Below are 19,031 nucleotides of genomic sequence, written 5' to 3' on the forward strand. Positions count from 1 at the left end.
GAAATTGACCATGCTTTGCCCAATTCTCCGTCTCTGATGTCGTGGACTAGACAGCAAATCAGATATTAAACCCACCCTCCTAATGAACCTTGATTGAATGATAAAGGAACAGTCCAGTTTTCATCAGTTGTGCCTTTGAATAAATGGGATTACATGTCAGACACTTATTTGGAAAAGTGGAATTCCATTTATCCATGCCTCTTAGCATGAGGCCAACTTATCAGATGCTTTAGATGACATAGTTGTGCCATACCAAAAACTAGAGATTTGTCACACCTCTCTTAGTTGGTATCTCCACTGAATGACTTCCTATTATGCTGCTCTCTTCTGTGGCAAGATCCCGAGACAGACATGGAACAATGGGTGGAGAACAGGAAATGCTGTATGGGAAACAGGATTTCATGTCAGTGCTGAGCTGTCTGTAAGGGCCTCCAGGCATTCCTCCATCCTGCCCCGGCTGAACCCCAGCCAAGAATTTTTTTCTAACTGAGCCCCAGCAGCTCAGGCTGTACTCAGTCCATTTCCACTCTTAATCAGTTTCCTGTCCCTCCCAGTTTTCTTTTGTGGCCATTCTGAGGCTCTTTAGTTAGGCTTCCAAGCGAGCATGGCAGAAGCAACAGGATTGTATCCCCCAGCAGCTACATGTGGCAATAAACGCCAAGCTAAAATGGGTGAAAGGGCCTTTGGGTGCCGTATGAACTCTTGAATGAATGAAGTTCCTGGAATTAAAAAATCCGGCTCCTGTGGCTAACTAAATGGGGATTTTCTTTGCATTTGCCCAAGATACTCTGCATGATAACACCTTCTGCTGAGTTCCTTCAAATCAAAGAACTATAAACATTTATTTTGCTTGATCTGGTGACAACTTCCTTGTAACTGCTTTAACTCTTGTAAAGCAATGGAGGATGCAAGGACAAGAAGCTTAAAGGATGCATACGGCGAGTGAGAAATAACAGAAATAATCCTTAACACTTTTCTTCATCTAAAATAGTGATGTTTCAATTCTCCTGACATTGAACACATTCCTGAAAATGAGATTGGATAAGATTGGTCTTCTAAGCTTCTTCTTGCACCTGGCAGGTAAAATCTATTCTTACTTTATCTTACCTAACTATATCTTTCTATACCAACTAGTCTGTCAAAGAACCAAAGTGAACTGAGTAGCTCACAAGCTGAGGTTAAAAAAACCATTAAATAAATAAAGTAATAAAGTAATAACATGTAATGCAAAAATAAAACAAATCAATTCAGGCTAAAGCCAACCGTATAAAACAAAAGGAGTATACGGTTCTAAAAACATTGTTTAAAATTTGAACAATAAAAAGCCTGAATAATAGAAAAGTATTTGAAATAGTGCCCCAAAGGCCAATCTATTGACACTATGGGATCTTAATCTATCCCAGTGGGGAAAGAATTCCACCACTGGGGCCCACTATTGAAAGTAGTACCCAACCCACTCACTTTGGTATCAGAATCAAAGAGCTGGGAACTCCAGAGGGAGTCCAGAACTTGTGGCAAACAAAGTTAACCCCACCAAACCCTATATTCTGGGACACAAAGAACAGATCCTTCTGATTCTTCTAAGAACTTTGAAAATGTCTATTTCTAGGTAGAACTATTCATGTATGCATTTTCTTCTTTTTAATTCAAAGTTAGATAGACCAATAGCATCTGCCAGTCTACCCTGAAAGCTGGGGAATTGCAGTGAAAATAATCAGCAATAACAGCAGTGTAGGAGGAGAGCCGTAGTAGTCTATGGTGGCAAAAAATCAGAAGGAATCTGGTAGCACATTTTTGGACTAACAGATTTTGTTAAAAGGCATGTGGCTCACTTCATCAAATGCAAAAGCTTATGCCCTTTAATAAAATGTGTTATTTGGAAAAGGTAGTAACAAACAGGTAATTGTTGAATGATGCAGTAAAACAGATAAGTCATTTTATGTCCTCTTTTGTTGTGTTGCTTTATATCTAGATGCTGCATCGGCTGTCAGACACATAATCAGCAGCTTGTCACTTTCAAAAGTACTCAGCCTTGCTTAGCCAGCCCAGGGATCTGCTACAGTTCTTCAGGCAAGAGCTGTATGCGGCTTTTGAGTACCTTGGGGGGGGCACAATGTGATTGTGGCCAGTATGAAGAAGTGAGAACACCAAAACCTAAATCTGTCTTAATTTTTATTAAAATTATAATACCAGATTATTTTATTTTTAATCTGTTCAATTGTCCTGATTCTCAGAGACTGCCTGGACAAGTCCCTGCAGTTTTCTTGGCAAGGCTTTTCAGAAGTAGTTTGCCATTGCCTCCTTCCTAGGGCTGAGAGAAAGTGACCGGCCCAAGGTCACACAGCTGGCTTTGTGCCCAAGGCAAGACTAGAACTCACAGTCTCCGGGTTTCTAGCTTGATGCCTTAACCACTACACCAGACTGGCTCTCTCAATAATACCAGATACAACTAACATAATCAGTTTCTATGTATTTTATAAAAGGCCCCTTCTATCACATTCAGTATTACAACACAGCAGCAATTTTTAGGGGCAGTTCTGGGGCACACCCAAAACTTTAGGCCTCAAACTGGATTAGGTTCTGATCAGGAAACTAGTAGCTGGATTTGGGACCTAAACATTTTAACAGATTTTTCCCACTAATTTCTTACTAATAAGAAAAATAGAAGCTTGAGGAATTTTCTCAGAAAATGTTATGGATGTGTGTGAAAAAGCTCGTGTCTTGTTGCCAATGCTGCTGAACAAAAAATGTAGAGGGGCCATGATACATTTTCTCTATTGCAAAGCGATTTAACTTTAAGCATGGAGAATGTGAACTTCAGCAATTTCATCTGCAAAACATCAGACTAAAGTTAATATTTTTATGAAAAATATCAGAATGTCATATTTAACACTGAATTTAAAATAATGTTAAGCCTTCAGGAGAAGATCAGCATCTCAGAGAAGTGTTTCCAGTGGAAGAATTATTTCATATGCAGAGCTGGTTATCCAGAACTTCTACTTGTCTAGCAATAAAATTTGAAATAATTTTCTAGATTTCCATGTTCAAAATAGTATGCAACTGATATGTAGATGAACTTCACGTGTGTTAGTTACATGCATGTATTTTGATGCATGTAGTTTTGTAAAAGCTTGACTTTAAGGAATTTTGTCACATTTATAAAGGATCAAAAACGATTAACCTTAACTGTCAGGTCCTTCTATTCTCAGTTTGCTTTCCAAGTCACAACAGATACAGGCATAAACTAGTACATTAGTAATTTGATTTCTTAGCTACACTGAATGTGTCCTGAATTAAATGAATAGCATTTTTATGTATTTGATTCCTCTGTGCTAGGAAAATACTGACCAAGTATCATCCAACACATTTTATATGTGTGTGTTTTTTTAAATCCTTTGGTACCAAAATAAAATGTACAGGGATACAGAATATCATTCTCCATATTCAATAACTAGAAATATTCATTCAAAGCAGTTCTAATATTATTTTAAAAATTCTACATAAAGAGAATTCAGACAAGGGAATACATGGCATATGTATAGAACTTTGTCCTAGAATTTACTAATGCAACAGGTTGCAAAAGTTAAAATATTTGTATATATTAAGTCTGAGTTGTCCTTCCTTTTTTATATTTGCAGGTAACATGTTAGTTTTGACAGAACTGCAATATCGCAAACACTGTAATATAATTGAACAGCAGCAGGGCAATAGACAACTTCTAGTAAGATTGTCAAAGATTTTAGTCAGTAAGTGTTTTATGGCAGGGAATAGGCTCTTGCACTTTCAAAAATACTAAGCACATTAACGACTAATAATAAGTGGTAAATAATAATTTTGGCTTTGGTTATATACAGCTCTCAGATTATTGATCACAATATGCTTTATTCTACAAAGTCATGACTGAATCTTCAGATAGTTTATAAGCACAAAGTTGATTCCTATAACACCGCTATATGTTCCACTATTTTCTGAATATGAATTCCATAAATGAAGTCTAACCCAGAGTTTTATGTGGTAATGCAATAACATGCAGGGATCACAGTGATTGTGATCCTGCTCCTGAGAATGGTGATCATGTTCAGGCACAGTTAAGGCAATAAAAAATTTAGAAATCAGCCTGCACTATATTGGCATCCTTTCTGTTTCTGGCTAAATAGTACTAAGTAAAGGTAAAGGTTTCCCTTGACATTAAGTCCAGTCATGTCCAACTCTAGGGGGCGGTGCTCATCTATGTTTCAAAGCTGGCGTTTGTCCATAGAGACTTCCGTGGTCATGTGGCCGGCATGACTAGACGGAACGCCGTTACCTGCCCACCAAAGCAATACCTATTAATCTACTCATATTTGCAGGAGGTTGGCAGGAGCTGGGACTAGCAACGGGAGCTCACCCCATCATGCGGATTCGAACCGCCGACCTTCCAATCGGCAAGCTCAGCAGCTCAGCAATTTAACCCGCAGCGCCACGGTGTCCCCTAATAAATAGTATTAAACATGCAGTTAAAAAGTGCAAAGGTAGGGGCAGCCTGTAACGTTGCCTTTGGAATGGACTCTTTGTCCAAACCATAATGGTGGACATCTCTCGAGGTTGCACAGCATTTTTTGTTAGTCCTATTAAAAATTAAAGTTCTGGTGCAATTGATGGTTTGGGCCCCACCCACTTTTGACATGCAGGCTTCAGTGTGCTACACAAAGCCTGTGTGGCCCTTGAGCTGACAAAGATTTTCCACTCCTGGGGTAAAGCAAGGCAATCATAATATGATTTGATCACAAATCTTAATCTCATTCAGAGAAGTTTGAGAGTAACAACATTAGGAAGCAGCTGATGGAGATTCTCATTACAGTTGCCCTGTTGATTAACTAAACAACACAAAACCAACACAACCAACGGAACAAAGATGGCAAAAAAGTAATAGAACTCATGAAATTGGTTTTGCTGGATTCGGCTGTCTAGCTGTAGGGACCCTAACCCTAACTGAGCTGGGAACAGGAGCCCAAATAGCAATCAGAATAATATGTTATGGGGAGGACCTGTATCTCACAGAAATGCAGTCTCAGGATGCGTAGAGTGCTTTACAATCATTTTCATGGCTGCCCAGCATAATTGTCATAACTGAGGCTAAGGATTCTTTTTATACTTTCCAGCTTAACAAAATGTTGGGAAGAAGTTATGTAAATAGGTTCATAACTGTCCATCAGCACAATAACTTTCCAAAAATGTAATGGGATCAAAGCTGGTGTGGAGGAAGAGGCCAGCAAAAGAAAATTCGAATCTGAAAATGGGCCAGATAAGGATAGGGATTGTGGAGAAAAAAATCAGAAAAACCCAGAAAAATTCCCCAGTATATATCTGTAGGAAAGGCAACTGAGATCCATAGTGGATGCCAAGAGAAATGAAACCAGAATAGAATCAGCTGAGAAAGAGGATTTGCATGATGATGATAGTAATAACACTGAATTATTGTATTGGTCTGTTTATTCTTATTCAATATTATTATAAACCTAAGTGGCTATGAGTATTGAAAAGCTTGTCCACTTTGAAAAACCAGAGAACTAATCAACGTCAACTTCTGTTAGTACTGTTTGTTTAGTATTTTTGTTTACTCTTCTTTATTTATGCTCTAGAAGTTCTATGAGTTCCAAGTCTGTATCTGAGTTTGAGGCTTTCCTCTCCTAAATATCCCTTTTCTAGGAGAGAGGCAAGGATCATACTCTTGGGTAGTCAAGACAAGAGTTTACACTGAGTCATTTGAATCTGCTCCCCATGTCCTTAAGTTAGTTCCATCTTTGGTTCTTTTGATGCAGGAGCAATTCTGGATATCACTCTGGTGGCCAATGTTCTGAGTCCCTCACACAACAACTTCTACCTGTCCTGTGTGACAGGTGAGCGGAATGCCAGCCTCCAAATTGACAGAGACAATGCCATGATCAAGACCACATCCAAGTTCCAGATATACAGGAACAGCAGCAAGGAGGTGCATATGAGAGGGTTTTCCCGAGCAGGCCTGGTAGGCATCACATACTGCCTGGGGAAGACACAGTCAGAGCAAACCAGAGTTGTTTATGTGCACAATGACATTAACGGTAAGTGATAAAAATATTTAAGTAATGATGGACAAGATATACTGAAATGGGGTATCTAAAGTCCAAAATCTGCACTTGAGTAATAGCAAGAATAAAGATTGTCAAGCTAATATTGCTCAACATTCACTCCTTACCTCATATGATGTAATGCTTTCTATCCGTATATGATCCCTCTTACAAATATATTGCTTTTCTGTTGTTTGCTGAGAGTGGAGCTCCAGCATAGCCAGTATGATGTGTGTGTTGGGGGTGGGAAGATGGCAAAGAATCTACTTTATACCATCTGTCACAGAGAAAAAAAATATAGCTTGTATTTTAATTCCTACAAACCTGTTCCCACCCACCTCAGTTGCCTCACTCCCCTGGATACACTCCTGTTCACACATACACACACACAAACACACACACACTCATATTCCTTGCACGGAGATAGAGATGGAAGTAGGCCAGCAAGTAAATAGCAAGAATGAATGTTTTGTCCAGTTCTGTTCAGAAATTCAAATTAAATTATCCACAGCAGTTTCCACTTGACCATATCCAGTGAAGAGAAACTTACCACTTTTTTGGATAATACTAGCTATATTGTCGGACTGCTATTCCTGTTACAACATTTTTTCTAAAATTCAGTCAGAATCTGACTTCATCTAACTTAAATCCATTATCCTATTTGTTGCATTCTGGGGTAATAGAGAAGATCTTCACCTTCTTCTCTGTGGCTTCCTTTCATCATGTCCCCAAGTCTTTTCTTTTTAAGATTCAACATTTCTAGTTCACTCAATTTCTTTTCATAAAACTTCATTTCTGGTCTCATGCTCATCCTCATGGCCTTTTTCTGAACTTGTTCCACTTTCTCCAAATCTGTCTCCAACAGTAATATCCTGAATTGGACCCAATTCTCAAAGTGGAAGCTGCATAGTATATCATAATTTGGAGGCCTGAACTACAACACAGAGGATGTGAATAAATTAGCATTCTTTGTACCTTTAGAAGTGGCATTTAAAACTACAGGACTCACTATAGAAACCCAAGAGGATGTAAGACAGATAATCATACCACAAATCAGAAGGACGTGGAAACAGAACCAACTGAAAGCAGAGGACAGATCAGCCTTCAAACACCTAAAGATGGACCAAACTATCATCATCCTCCCAGCAGACAAAGGCCGCACCACTGTCATTATGGACAGATCACAATAAATACAAAAAGGCCAAAGAATTAATTGAGGACAAAGATACCTACACCCCAGTGAACACCAATCCCATACAGAAACTGGACAACCAAGTCAAAAGAACTCTCAACAACTTTACCAAGAAAGGTCAAATTACAAAAGAAGATCAGAGGCGGATGAAAAGCAGTGGACCCATCCTCCCAGGCTTCTACGGACGCCCCAAAATACACAAGCCTGGCATACCACTTCAGCCCATTGTATCATTACCAGGGACTCCCACATACAACAGAGCTAAAGAGGTTACAAAGAAACTTGGGCATCTCACAGAGGAGAGTGAATATTCTATCAACTCCCCACTACAGTGCCTCTGGAAAATCAAAGACCTAAAAATAGAAGAAGATGAAATTATGGTGTCATTCGATGTCACAGCTCTCTTTACATTCATAGACCTGGCACTAGTCCATGGCAGCAGTTCTACACAACCCACCTGACCTAACCAAATACACCAAAATAGAAATACCCAAAATAATGGATCTCATTGACTTCTGCCTTACAACCTACTTTCAGTTTGATGGACAAATATACCAACAAATCAAAGGAACACCCATGGGATCACCTATTTCAGGACTCATAGCAGAGATTGTAATGCAGCATCTGGAAAGGATAGAACTCCCACGCATACAACCCAAAGTATGGATCTGGTAAGTGGATGACACTTTCATCATAATATGAAAGAAACAACTGGAGGAAACACATGAAACCATCAACAACATCTTCAATGGAATAAAATTCACAAGGGAAGAAGAAACAACAACACACTACCTTTCTTGGACATCCTCATCAATAGAGGAAATGATGGCAAGTTAGAGACACAAGTCTACAGGAAAGCTACCCACACTAACCAAGTGCTCCATTACCAAAGTAACAACCCAACCTCCTGCAAGAGGAGCTGCGTAAGAACATTACTCAGATGAGCACTTACACACTGCAGCAACCCAGAACACCAGAAAAAGGAAACAGATCATCTATACAGCATCTTCCAGCAAAATTCCCCTCAACTTTATCAAAAAGTGCCTTACCACTCAACCCACTACAACCCAACCAACAGAAGCTATGAAAAGGATAACACTACCATACATCAGAAACATCACAGGAACCACCAACAGACTGTTACAACCGCATGGCATCACCGTAGCACATAAACCAACTAAAACTCTTCAAAACATCTTAAGTAACCCAAAAGACCCAGTAGCTCAAGAAGAAAAAACAGGAGTTATCTACAACATACCGTGTAAGGACTGTAACAGCCACTATGTAGGACAGACAGGCAGAAGACTAGCAGAGCGCATCCACAAACACCAACTAGCAGTCAGAAGACATGATGAAAACTCCTTAATCTCACAACACATGGACAGACTTAACCATACTTTCAACTGGGGAACTGTGAGCATCCTAAACCAAGCCAAATCCAAAAACGCTAGAGAATTCTTGGAAGCTTGGCACTCAGACAAAGCAGCCATCAACAGACACATAGAGGTAAACAACATTTACATACCATTCAAAAGAGACAATAGAAAAGCCAAAAGACCAGTACACTCCCTTGCCAGCAATCAACACCCAGATATGTAAAAATCAAGACTAGCATTAACACCAGATGAACCATCAAACAGCATAATATACCCTAATCAAAGAACTATTAACTCAGTCAATCAACCAAGCAGCAAATGACAGCCCAATCAAGGAACTCCCAAGGAGAGAACAACACCCCCATCAACACAAGCTGGACAACCCATGGTATATAAACAAAGAGCAAGGCCCACTCCCTTTTCACACTGAAGATGTTGCCTAGTCTGGCGATGAAACGTCTGCAAGAAAACAAGGCTCAGAGAGCACCAAGGATTCCACAAGGTGTTAGCTATTCTACCAATTTTTTTATCATCTTCAAATCTAATAATAAGCATTTTCTCCACCTCTTCATCCAGGTCCTCAAATACAACTTTCACATAAGGAGAGGCTTAGGTCTCCCTTCCAGACATGAACACAAAAGAAGCTTAGAGAACAAGAGGTTAATCTGTCTTTGTCAGTCAATAGGGAAATAATAGCCAATAGCACTGAAACTCTGAGAGCCAATGTGGTACAATGGTGGAGGCATTAAACTAGCACTGGGGTTATAGCTGAAGGGCAAATGAGAGCAGTGCTATATATGCCACCTTGAACTCCTAAATGAAAGTTGGGATACAACTCAACAAAAATATTTGGTGTATGTGTAAGAATGCACATACTTCACAGATTTTAGAACAAAACTTCTTTAACAATAAAAAAATCTCTGTGTTAGCCTTTAGATTTTGGAATGTACTGTATGTGTCAGAGAGGTTTACTAAGCCCTCTTCCTTCCCATCTCTAGACATCTTCTGGAGACCTTAATGTTCTAAAAAAATATTTTATAATTAGTTGTTTTATTTCTACTAAGCTTTTTATAAACCTCCCTGAAGCATAAATTCTACCGAGAGGCTAACTCAGAGAATGTTGTTCTATCATGCTGTTGGTCAAGATCAGAACATCCATACCACTGAATGATTATAATTCTTCAATTCTTATCCCAAACCCACTCAGTCCTAAATTGCACCTTTATGTTGTCCTTCAATGCCTGTTTGATCCATTCTTTCCCATAATGACATATGAAATGCCAGATCTGAAAGCAGTATTGCAGACTTCACTGTAGTAATGCAAAAGCAAATATTCACAGAACAACAACAAATAGACACAAAGTAAAAAAGAAATAGAGCCAGTCTGGTGTAGTGGTTTAAGGCATCAGGCTAGAAACTAGGAGACTGTGAGTTCTAGTGCCATCTTAGGCACAACGCCAGCTGGGTGACCTTGGGCCAGTCACTCTCAGCCCTAGGAAGGGGGCAATGGCAAACCACTTCTGAAAAACCTTTCCAAGAAAACTGCAGGGACTTGTCCAGGCAGTCTCCAACAATCAGACACGACTGAACAGATACTTTTTTTAAAAGGAAATATTTAAGAAAAGAATTAAAATAGGCACAAAATTAGACATAGAAAATAAACCAAAAACTAAACAAACAAAAATGAATGTTCTGGGGACTTCCAGTGGGGACAATGGAGGCTTGAGCTGTTTTTTTCTGCTGTCTGCAGTCTGACCTGTCAGAGTGGCTTTTTTTCTTGGGGTCAAACAAGCTTCCTTGGAGCCCAGAAGCATTTTCCGGATTAAGGAGAACCCCAGGAATCACCCCAGGTGGTCTCCAGATGGCTGGTCACAGCCAGAAGACTGCAAAATGGTGTTTCGAGATCAACTGGTAAGCGATCAGCTGGGGGCGGGGCAGTCATCTTCTTCCCAAGCCGCTCTGAAGACATAAGGGACCTTAAAGCTGCCCACCCCATTTCTACAGCACTAAGGTTTTTTTGTTTGAATTTTACCAAAAAGAGGCTTTCTACAACAAAGAAATACGGAATCTCTTGGCGAATCTCATTATTTTTGAAAATTATTAACTTGGTAATTTGGCTTTTTATATATAATTTGTTAAATTGAGATTTAAAGAATTTTGTTTTTTATTGCTCTTTTATTAAAGTGATTTTTGAGGAATATAAAATTTCTCTTTTTCGTTGAATCTGCTGATTGGAGTTCTGATCTATTTGCTTTCACTTTCCCATGAGAATGGTGTTTGTTATTACTTTTTATTTTCCTGATTCGCCACACTGGAGGTGAAAAGGCTCAGTTAATAACTTTACCTTCCTGAGGCACTAGAGGGCGCCATAATCTATTTTACTATTAAGAAATATGGAGGAAATTAATTTGATATTTAAAGATCTCTACAATGCTGTTATTCAAGTCTTGGAGCATTTCTCAGATTTTGTGGAGTCCAAATTGTCACAAGAATCTAGAGAGACTGGTAAGGCTGACAACTACCTTAAGAGTAAAGTGAAAAAAGAAAAAGAGAATTGGTGACTTATGTGTAAATAGTCAAAGGAAAATTGAATTGTTGAAAGTTGGAGATAAAAGACAGTATTGCCACCAGGTCATGATCAAGGAAGAGAATTAAACTCTAGAGGCTGGAAGATTTTGGACAAATATCTGGGCTTTTTAGAACAGGTTGTAGAATTTGAAATTGACAAGAAGAAAGCTCTGTACATAATACTGAGAGGTGTAAATGCCTTGGTTTACTTTGAAGTGGGATAATTGTTTATCAGGATGGTTTCTTAAAGGTTTGGATAATTGGTTATGCTGTTTTGAAAATTCTTACATTTTTGGTAAATGCCTAGGTTATTGTTTAAATGTGGTTATTAGGATGGTTGTTTTAAGGGTTTAGATAAATGTTTATGCAGTTTGGATAATTTTTATATTTCTGGTTAATGTTAGTTTAGTTGGCAGACAGGAGCAAATTATAATGAAGAAGGGTAGTGTCTGTTACTATATTAGGTTCCAAACTATGTCTGAAGGGTTTTATATGTTTTTGTTAATTGGGAGGGTAATTTTGTTTTAGAAAGGAATGTAATAATGAGAATTTAAATGCTTCACAGAAATAATGTTTACTATAATATGAATTGGAGTAAGAGATTGATACTGATTTATGTACATATATCTTTGTTATAGGAAGTCAGAAGTCACTTTGTAGTAGTTTGTTTTGTGTTTTTTCACACCTTTTTAGTTCTTTTTCTTTTTCTTTGTAGGCTTCTTTGTTTCAATCTTTTTAGTTTTTATGTATATTTTGAAAATGCTTTAATAAAGTTTTCTAAAAAAAAAAAGAATGTTCTAGTCAACCCCAAATGTCTTTTACCACTGTGAAAGTGATGTAAGCTCATATTAAGTCAATAATATGAAACCGGAATGTGAAATCAATCAAAACTATTGGTCTGTACAAAATTTAAAGATCTCCAAGTACTGAACTGTATGAATTTTGTCACTGGTTTCACTACCAGTTCCTACACGCTTTGTGAGATTGCAAGATCTACTCAGAACGAATCAATGGTTCTCAATATTGATTTAATATGAGCTTACATCACTTGCACAGTGATAAAAGACATTTGGGCTTGACCAGAACATTCATTTTTGTTCGTTTAGTTTTTGGTTTATTCTGTGACTATTTTAATTCTTTTCTTAAATATTTCCTTTTTTAAAAAAAACTGTTCAATTGTGTATGAAGCGCTTGAAGCCTCATAGCATTCTCACTTCTAGCCATTTCTGATCCTCTTTTCTCAGGATCGGTTAAACATTTAGGTTTCAGATTCACAGGGTTAGTAAATGATTTTCCTTCATAACTCACTAAATGACAATGATAAATCTATCTAACCAGACAGAAAACGAAAAAGTGCTGATCCTCCCACAAATATCCACTGTGTGTGTGTGTGTGTGTGTGTATGCATGTGTGTAGATGTGCATTATGATGTCATCATGTGAATGATGCAACACCCATACTTTCATCAGACCTTGTGATGAAATTGCCACAAATTATGTAATATGTCCTGGGCACTGTGACATCTTGGCACAGGTGTCAACAATTTGATTTCATTGTGCCTTGTCATGGAAGCCTATGATTCTTATCTCCCCTCCACTGTTGCACAAGCATGCCTTTTTACATACTGTAACGTCATAATATTTTCTTCATCTCACCCCCAGCCTACACTGAGTGTCAGGGCCAGCCTCGCTCCGCAATAAGACACAGACTCACTTAATGGGCATTAAGGATTTCTGGTTTATTGGAATGATAGCTGACAGAACGAAAAACGGGAACGGGGTAGGTAGGTGGGGGTGCCCCTTTTATACCCCCCTGTATTGCCCCGGGCTTCCCCACCCCTAAATGGCCTGATTGCCCTTGATGGTATTCTTGATGGCTGTATGGGCGTTTTCCCCGGTCTCCTCTTTGTCTTCCTGCAACGGTTGAGTTCTTTGGGGCACCATGTGCTCCTCATCTCCACTCCTCTGACGTCTCTCTTTTCAGTTGCTGATGGGATCATGGGTGTGGGTGTCCTTGGGTGCTTGGTTTAATTCCTGAAAGATTATCTCCTTCCTCCTTTTCCTTAATGATCATGATCCACGTTGTGAGGCTCTTTGTGCCTTGCAACGAGGTCATGACATACTGCCCCCCCAAAGATGTTCTATGGTGCTGGTTTCTCTGGGTATGCCTCATGGAACTGTCTTGTTAGTTGACTAGCCATGACGTGTCGTGCCTGGACCCACTCTGGGTGTGAGAAATGTTTCCATCTCACGAGGTATTGTAGTGTTCCTCTTTGTTTTCTTGAGTCCAGTATTTCTTTCACTTCAAAATGTTGTTGATTGTCTATCATTATGGGTGGGGGTGGAGGTTCTTCCGTATGCCATTTGGATGTGCTCGTTGGTTTCAGTAGTGCACAATGAAACACTGGGTGGACCCGTCTCAAATTGTAAGGCAGTTCCAGTTTGAACGTAACTGGGTTGATTACCTGTATGATTTTAAAAGGTCCAATGAATTTCGGTGCCAATTTCTTTGATGGTTGTGAGGTCTTTATGAACTTAGTGGAGAGGTAGACCCTATCTCCCACTTTGTAGTTCGGTGCCTCCGCCCTGTGGTTGTCCGCATATTTTTTGTACGTTGTTTGTGCGTCTGCTAAAGCCGTCTGGATGACTGGCCAGGTTGTTGCCAGCTGTGCCGCCCAATCGTCTGGTGAGCAGGGCAGGGTTTCAGGTTGCGGCAATTCTGGTATCGGTACAAAATCTCTTCCATAGACCACCTTAAAAGGGGTGTGGCCAGTACTCTGGTGTACTGCGTTATTATAGGCCACCTCTGCAAAAGGTAGTAGGTCTACCCAGTTGTCCTGTTGATAATTTATGAATGCCCTTAGGAACTGTTCAAGTGTTGAGTTAAGGATCTCTGTTGATCCGTCCGTGTTTGGATGCCACGCAGTGGACAGTGCTTGCTTGGTTCCGATTAGTTTTAAAAATTCCCGCCAAAACTTTGACGTGAATTGTGTGCCTCTGTCGGTCACCAACCTGTAGGGGGCGCCGTGAATCCTGTATATGTGTGTTAGGAATAAACGTGCCAGCTGTTGTGCGGAGGGGATAGTCGCGCACGGGATGAAGTGTGCTTGTTTCGAAAAATAGTCTTTTACCACCCATATCACAGTTTTTCTTTGGCTGGGTGGGAGGTCCACAATGAAATCCATGGAAATTTCTTCCCATGGCCGGGAGGGGCTGGCTACCGCCTGTAACAGCCCGTGGGGTTTCCCTCCTTTACGTTTGGTGGTAGCACATATGGGGCAGTTGCTTACGTAATCTTTTACGTCCTTTCTAAGATTTGGCCACCAAAATTGCCTCCTTGTGAGGTGGAGGGTTTTTACAAACCCAAAATGCCCTGCAGATTTGTCATCGTGTGCTCTGTGTAAAATTTCTCCCCGCAGTGATTCGGGCACGTACAAAGCTTTCTCCTTCCAGGCGAGATTGTCTTTGAAAGATACATGTTGTTGGTTATTCTGCAACCATGTATCTTGCTGTAGTGCTTGTGTGAGTCTTTGTTGCCAGTTCGGTGAAATTGAGCGTCGCCTCCGATCGCTCCCCGCCGTTCGTGCTGGCGTGCGCTGTGCTGGCGTGCGCTGATTCTTTGTCTGGCTCCGCGTGACAGCTGGGCAGCCGAGCTGTTTCTCGGTCCATACTGTTCCTACGATGTCGGAGGCTTGCGTGTCGTCCTGTGGTCGTCGGGAGAGGGCGTCTGCCAAGAAGTTTTTCTTGCCCGGTATGAATTTCAGCGTGAAATTAAACCGGCTGAAAAACTGAGCCCATCGCACCTGCTTCGGGCTGAGCCGTTTTGGCGTGCTGAGTGCCTCCAGGTTCTTGTGGTCCGTCCACACCTCGAAAGGGCAGGAGGCCCCCTCCAGCAGGTGTCGCCACGTTTCCAAGGCTGTTTTTACTGCAAACGCCTCCTTTTCCCATACGTGCCATCTCCGCTCCGTCTCGGAGAATTTGCGGGAAAGGTAGGCGCAGGGCTTTAGGTGGTTGTCGGAGTCCTTTTGGAGCAGGATGGCTCCGATGGCGAAATCGGAGGCATCTGCTTGCACCACAAAAGGCTTGGAGGGGTCGGGGTGCTGTAGCACTGGCTCAGCTGTGAAAAGGGTTTTCAGTCTCTCGAAAGCCGTTTGACAGTCAGCTGTCCAATTCAGTAGCGCCCCCGGGTTCCTCGATTTGCGCGTGTCCCCCAAGCCCTTAGTTTTTAGCAGGTTAGTTAGAGGCAATATAGTCTCTGCCAGCCTGGGCGTGAACCCCCTGTAGAAATTAGTGAATCCCAGGAGGCTTTGCAGCTGTCTCCTTGTGCGTGGGCGTTCCCACGCCAGGATGGCTTGGACCTTGCTGGGGTCCATTTCTATCCCTTTAGCAGAAATCCTATACCCTAGGTAGTCAATTTGTTTTTTGTGAAACTCGCACTTGGAGAGCTTTATAAACAGCTCTGCCTTGCGAAGTTTCTTGAGCACGTCCTTTACCAAGCGTTCGTGCTCACGTTCTGTTTCTGTGTAGATCAATACATCATCCAGATAAACCAAAACCCCCTTAAAAAGGTGGTCACGCAGGACCTCATTAATTAACTGCATGAATACCCCCGGTGCCCCCGCCAATCCGAAAGGGAGTACTTTATATTGAAACGCCCCCAGTGGGCAATTGAAAGCAGTCTTCCACTCATCCCCCTCCCTTATCCGTATGCGGTAGTAGGCTTCCCTTATGTCCAGTTTGGAGAATACCTTACCCTTCACCAAGTGGGACAAAATGTCCTTTATTAAGGGTAAGGGGTATTTATTTGAAATGCTTGCTGCGTTTAACCCGCGGTAGTCTGTACAGAGCCGCAATGTCCCATCCTTTTTCTCGCGAAAGAGGACTGGCGCTCCCACTGGAGAGTTCGCTGGCTCAATGAAACCCCTCGCCAGATTTTTGTCTATGAAGTCCCTTAACGTAGCTAGCTCTCGCTGGGTCATAGCATATATTTTTGGTTTGGGTAGGGGTACCCCCGGGACCAGTTCAATGGTACAGTCCGTCTTTCTGTGGGGGGGGAGTTTGTCCGCCTCTTTCTCACCGAAAACATCGGCGAACTCCCCGTATTTGGCTGGCAGTCCCTCTGGCAGAGCTGTCTCTGTGTGTTCTGCAGTTGTCGTCGCCCCCCCCATGGCTGCTCGGGGAACCTTGTCCCCTGACGGTGCTTGGTAGCGCCCGTCAGCAAACTTAATCTCTCTGGTTCTCCAATTGATGACTGGGTTTTGCTGCACGAGCCATGGAATCCCCAGTATGAGTCGGGGTTGCCCCACCGGTGCCACGATGAAAGCCAATTTTTCCTCGTGGCTGCCGAGCCGTAGCGCGGTTTTTCCGGTGTATTGGGTGACCGGGCCCCCTCCCGCTGCAGATCCATCTAGCTGCGAGAACACCAAATGGTGCTGAAGTGGATAGCAGCGGAGGTCGAGTGCGGCTGCCAGGTCAGGGTGCATGAGGCTTTTGGAGCAACCTGAATCAATGAGTGCCCAGACCTTTTCGGTTTTATTTCGATGGGTGAGGGTGACACGGACGTAGAGGGTGGGGCATTCCTCACTCACCCCTTTGTCGAAGCGCCTGTCAGTGTTCTCCACCTGTCCTTCGGCGCCCCTTAGGCCAGGTGGTTGTCGTTTCCCGCCGCCTCATCTGGGTTGCTGTCCTCCCCCTCCGAACTGTAGGGGTCGTGTCTGCGTCGGTACTCCCCCTTTGCTGCTGGTCGCTTTCTCGGCGCTGGGGTTGGTACTGTTTGTGCCCTCCTTGGGCTCTCTCTGGGCGTCGTTTTGGGGCATGCGGCTGCTTTGTGGTCTTCCCTGCCGCACGTGAAACATTGCCCTTGTGCGAAACGTCTGTCCCGTTCCTCCCTCCAGGGTTGGGGTCTCGCCCTCACCTGCCTTGCGCTGGTGCGTGGGGGTCGCGCTGTCGCCATCTGTTGCGTTTCCCTCCTTGCGTGGAGGAACGTGTCGTGGGCGTTCTCCGCTTCCGCTGCCAGCTGGATCCACCCCGTGAGGGAGCTGGGGTTGTCGCGGCCAAGTGCCCACCGGAGGACGTTTAAGTTGAGTCCATGTTTGAACTTCTCAATCAGTGTCGATTGAGACCACGTGTCTACTTTTCCGGCTAGGGCTTGGAACTCCATGGCATACTCAGCCACGGAGCGCGGGCTTTGTCTAAGTGTCTCTAGCGCCCTTTTTGCCTTTTCTTGCTCCAGGGGGTCCCTGAAGTGCCTTTCTAGTGCCTGCAGGAATTCAGTGCTGTCCTGCAGCGCCCGGGCGCCGGATTGGCACAATTGGACGTACCAATCGGCGGCCCGCCCTTTTAGTTTTATAGCCAGGGCATTGATTTTGCCCCGCTCAGTTCTAAAACAGGGACCCCATTCTTCGAGGTAGTACCTCGCGTTAGTTAAAAAGAAGGAAAGTTTCGAGGGGTCCCCATCGAACTTTATGCCAAAGTCTTTGGCGGGTGCCCTGGTCTGGCTCCTGGCCCCCTCTGCGTCGTGCCTCGGGTTTTGCCGGAGCTGCTGCGGGTCGGGGTGTCTCCGGTTCTCTTGCGGCATTGGTGCCTCTCTCTGGGTCTCCTCGCAAGGTACTCGTCCCGTCGCTCGGGGGGGAGGGCGGGGGGTTCTCCCTCGTTCGGGCTCCTGGATCCAGGCTCCGCCGTCGCCGTCGCCGCCCGCTTGGTCGTCCCTCCGCCTCTCAGCCTGGCGCATCTCCCGTCGTGGGGTGGGCTCCTGGGGCCGGACGCCGCCGCCGCCGAGGTTGTCCCGCCGTCTCACGTCCGGGCGCGCCTCCGCTCGTTGGGTGGCCTCCTGGGGTCGGGTCCCGCCGTGGTCGCCGCCATCCGCTGGGTCTCCACCCCGCCTCGCCTCCCGGTGCGCCTCAGGTCGTCGGTTGGGCTCCTTGGGTCGGGTTCCGCCGTCGCCGCCGTCCCACTCGCCCTGCCGCCTTTCGACCGGGGTTGCCTCTGCGCCTCCTCCGTCGCGGGGTCCCTGTGCCACCGTCAGCTGTTGGAGCATCTGCCGCACCGCCTGCATCCCCTCCTCCAACGCGCCGAGCCTCTCTGCCATCCCTGGCGTCCCGCCGGGGTTTTCGCCGCTCCGCTCGCCCTCGCCGTTGGCTGAGGTAGAGGACGGGTCGTCCCTCGATCCCGCCGCGGTGCCAGGCGCGCCCTCGCCTTCGAGCGCCCAGGGTGGCGGTTCGTCTCGCGCCTCCGTCGGGGTTGCCTGTAAGCTTGGAGAGGGTCCCCTCGTCTCGCCCCCGGTGCCTCGCGGGCTCCGGGGCACCGGGGTGGGTCCCTCCCCCGCTGCTTCCCCCCAGCTGAGTTCCATACCTACCGGGGCGTTGCATCGCCCGGACCTCAGCTGCATCCCGCCCTGCGAGAGCGGGGCTTCGTCGCCGGGCGCCGAAGGGTTGCGCCTCCTCGGTTCCTGGTTCTCCATGCCTGGCTGGGTCCCTCACAAACGAGTTGGATAGGTGCCAGGTGGAAAAAAAAATTTTTTGGGGTTCCCGTTTTTATGTCAGGGCCAGCCTCGCTCCGCAATAAGACACAGACTCACTTAATGGGCATTAAGGATTTCTGGTTTATTGGAATGATAGCTGACAGAACGAAAAACGGGAACGGGGTAGGTAGGTGGGGGTGCCCCTTTTATACCCCCCTGTATTGCCCCGGGCTTCCCCACCCCTAAATGGCCTGATTGCCCTTGATGGTATTCTTGATGGCTGTATGGGCGTTTTCCCCGGTCTCCTCTTTGTCTTCCTGCAACGGTTGAGTTCTTTGGGGCACCATGTGC

General features: G+C 44.0%; 1 protein-coding gene across 3 annotated transcripts in view; it reads left to right on the forward strand.

Annotated features, from left to right (window-relative positions):
* The first annotated feature begins 608 nt into the window (after window positions 1-608).
* Window positions 609-19,031, forward strand: part of TIE1 (tyrosine kinase with immunoglobulin like and EGF like domains 1) — a 52,429-nt gene continuing 34,006 nt past the window's right edge. For all 3 annotated transcript variants that reach the window (XM_063297761.1, XM_063297763.1, XM_063297762.1), the window contains exons 1-2: window positions 609-1,080; window positions 5,802-6,080. In XM_063297761.1, the coding sequence (XP_063153831.1) occupies window positions 1,032-1,080; window positions 5,802-6,080 (328 nt within the window). In that variant the 5' untranslated portion in view covers window positions 609-1,031. The remainder of the gene's footprint in view (window positions 1,081-5,801; window positions 6,081-19,031) is intronic.

This window comes from Candoia aspera, chromosome 3 (genome assembly GCF_035149785.1).
Source record: "Candoia aspera isolate rCanAsp1 chromosome 3, rCanAsp1.hap2, whole genome shotgun sequence".
In the NCBI taxonomy this organism is placed as follows: Eukaryota; Metazoa; Chordata; class Lepidosauria; order Squamata; family Boidae; genus Candoia; species Candoia aspera.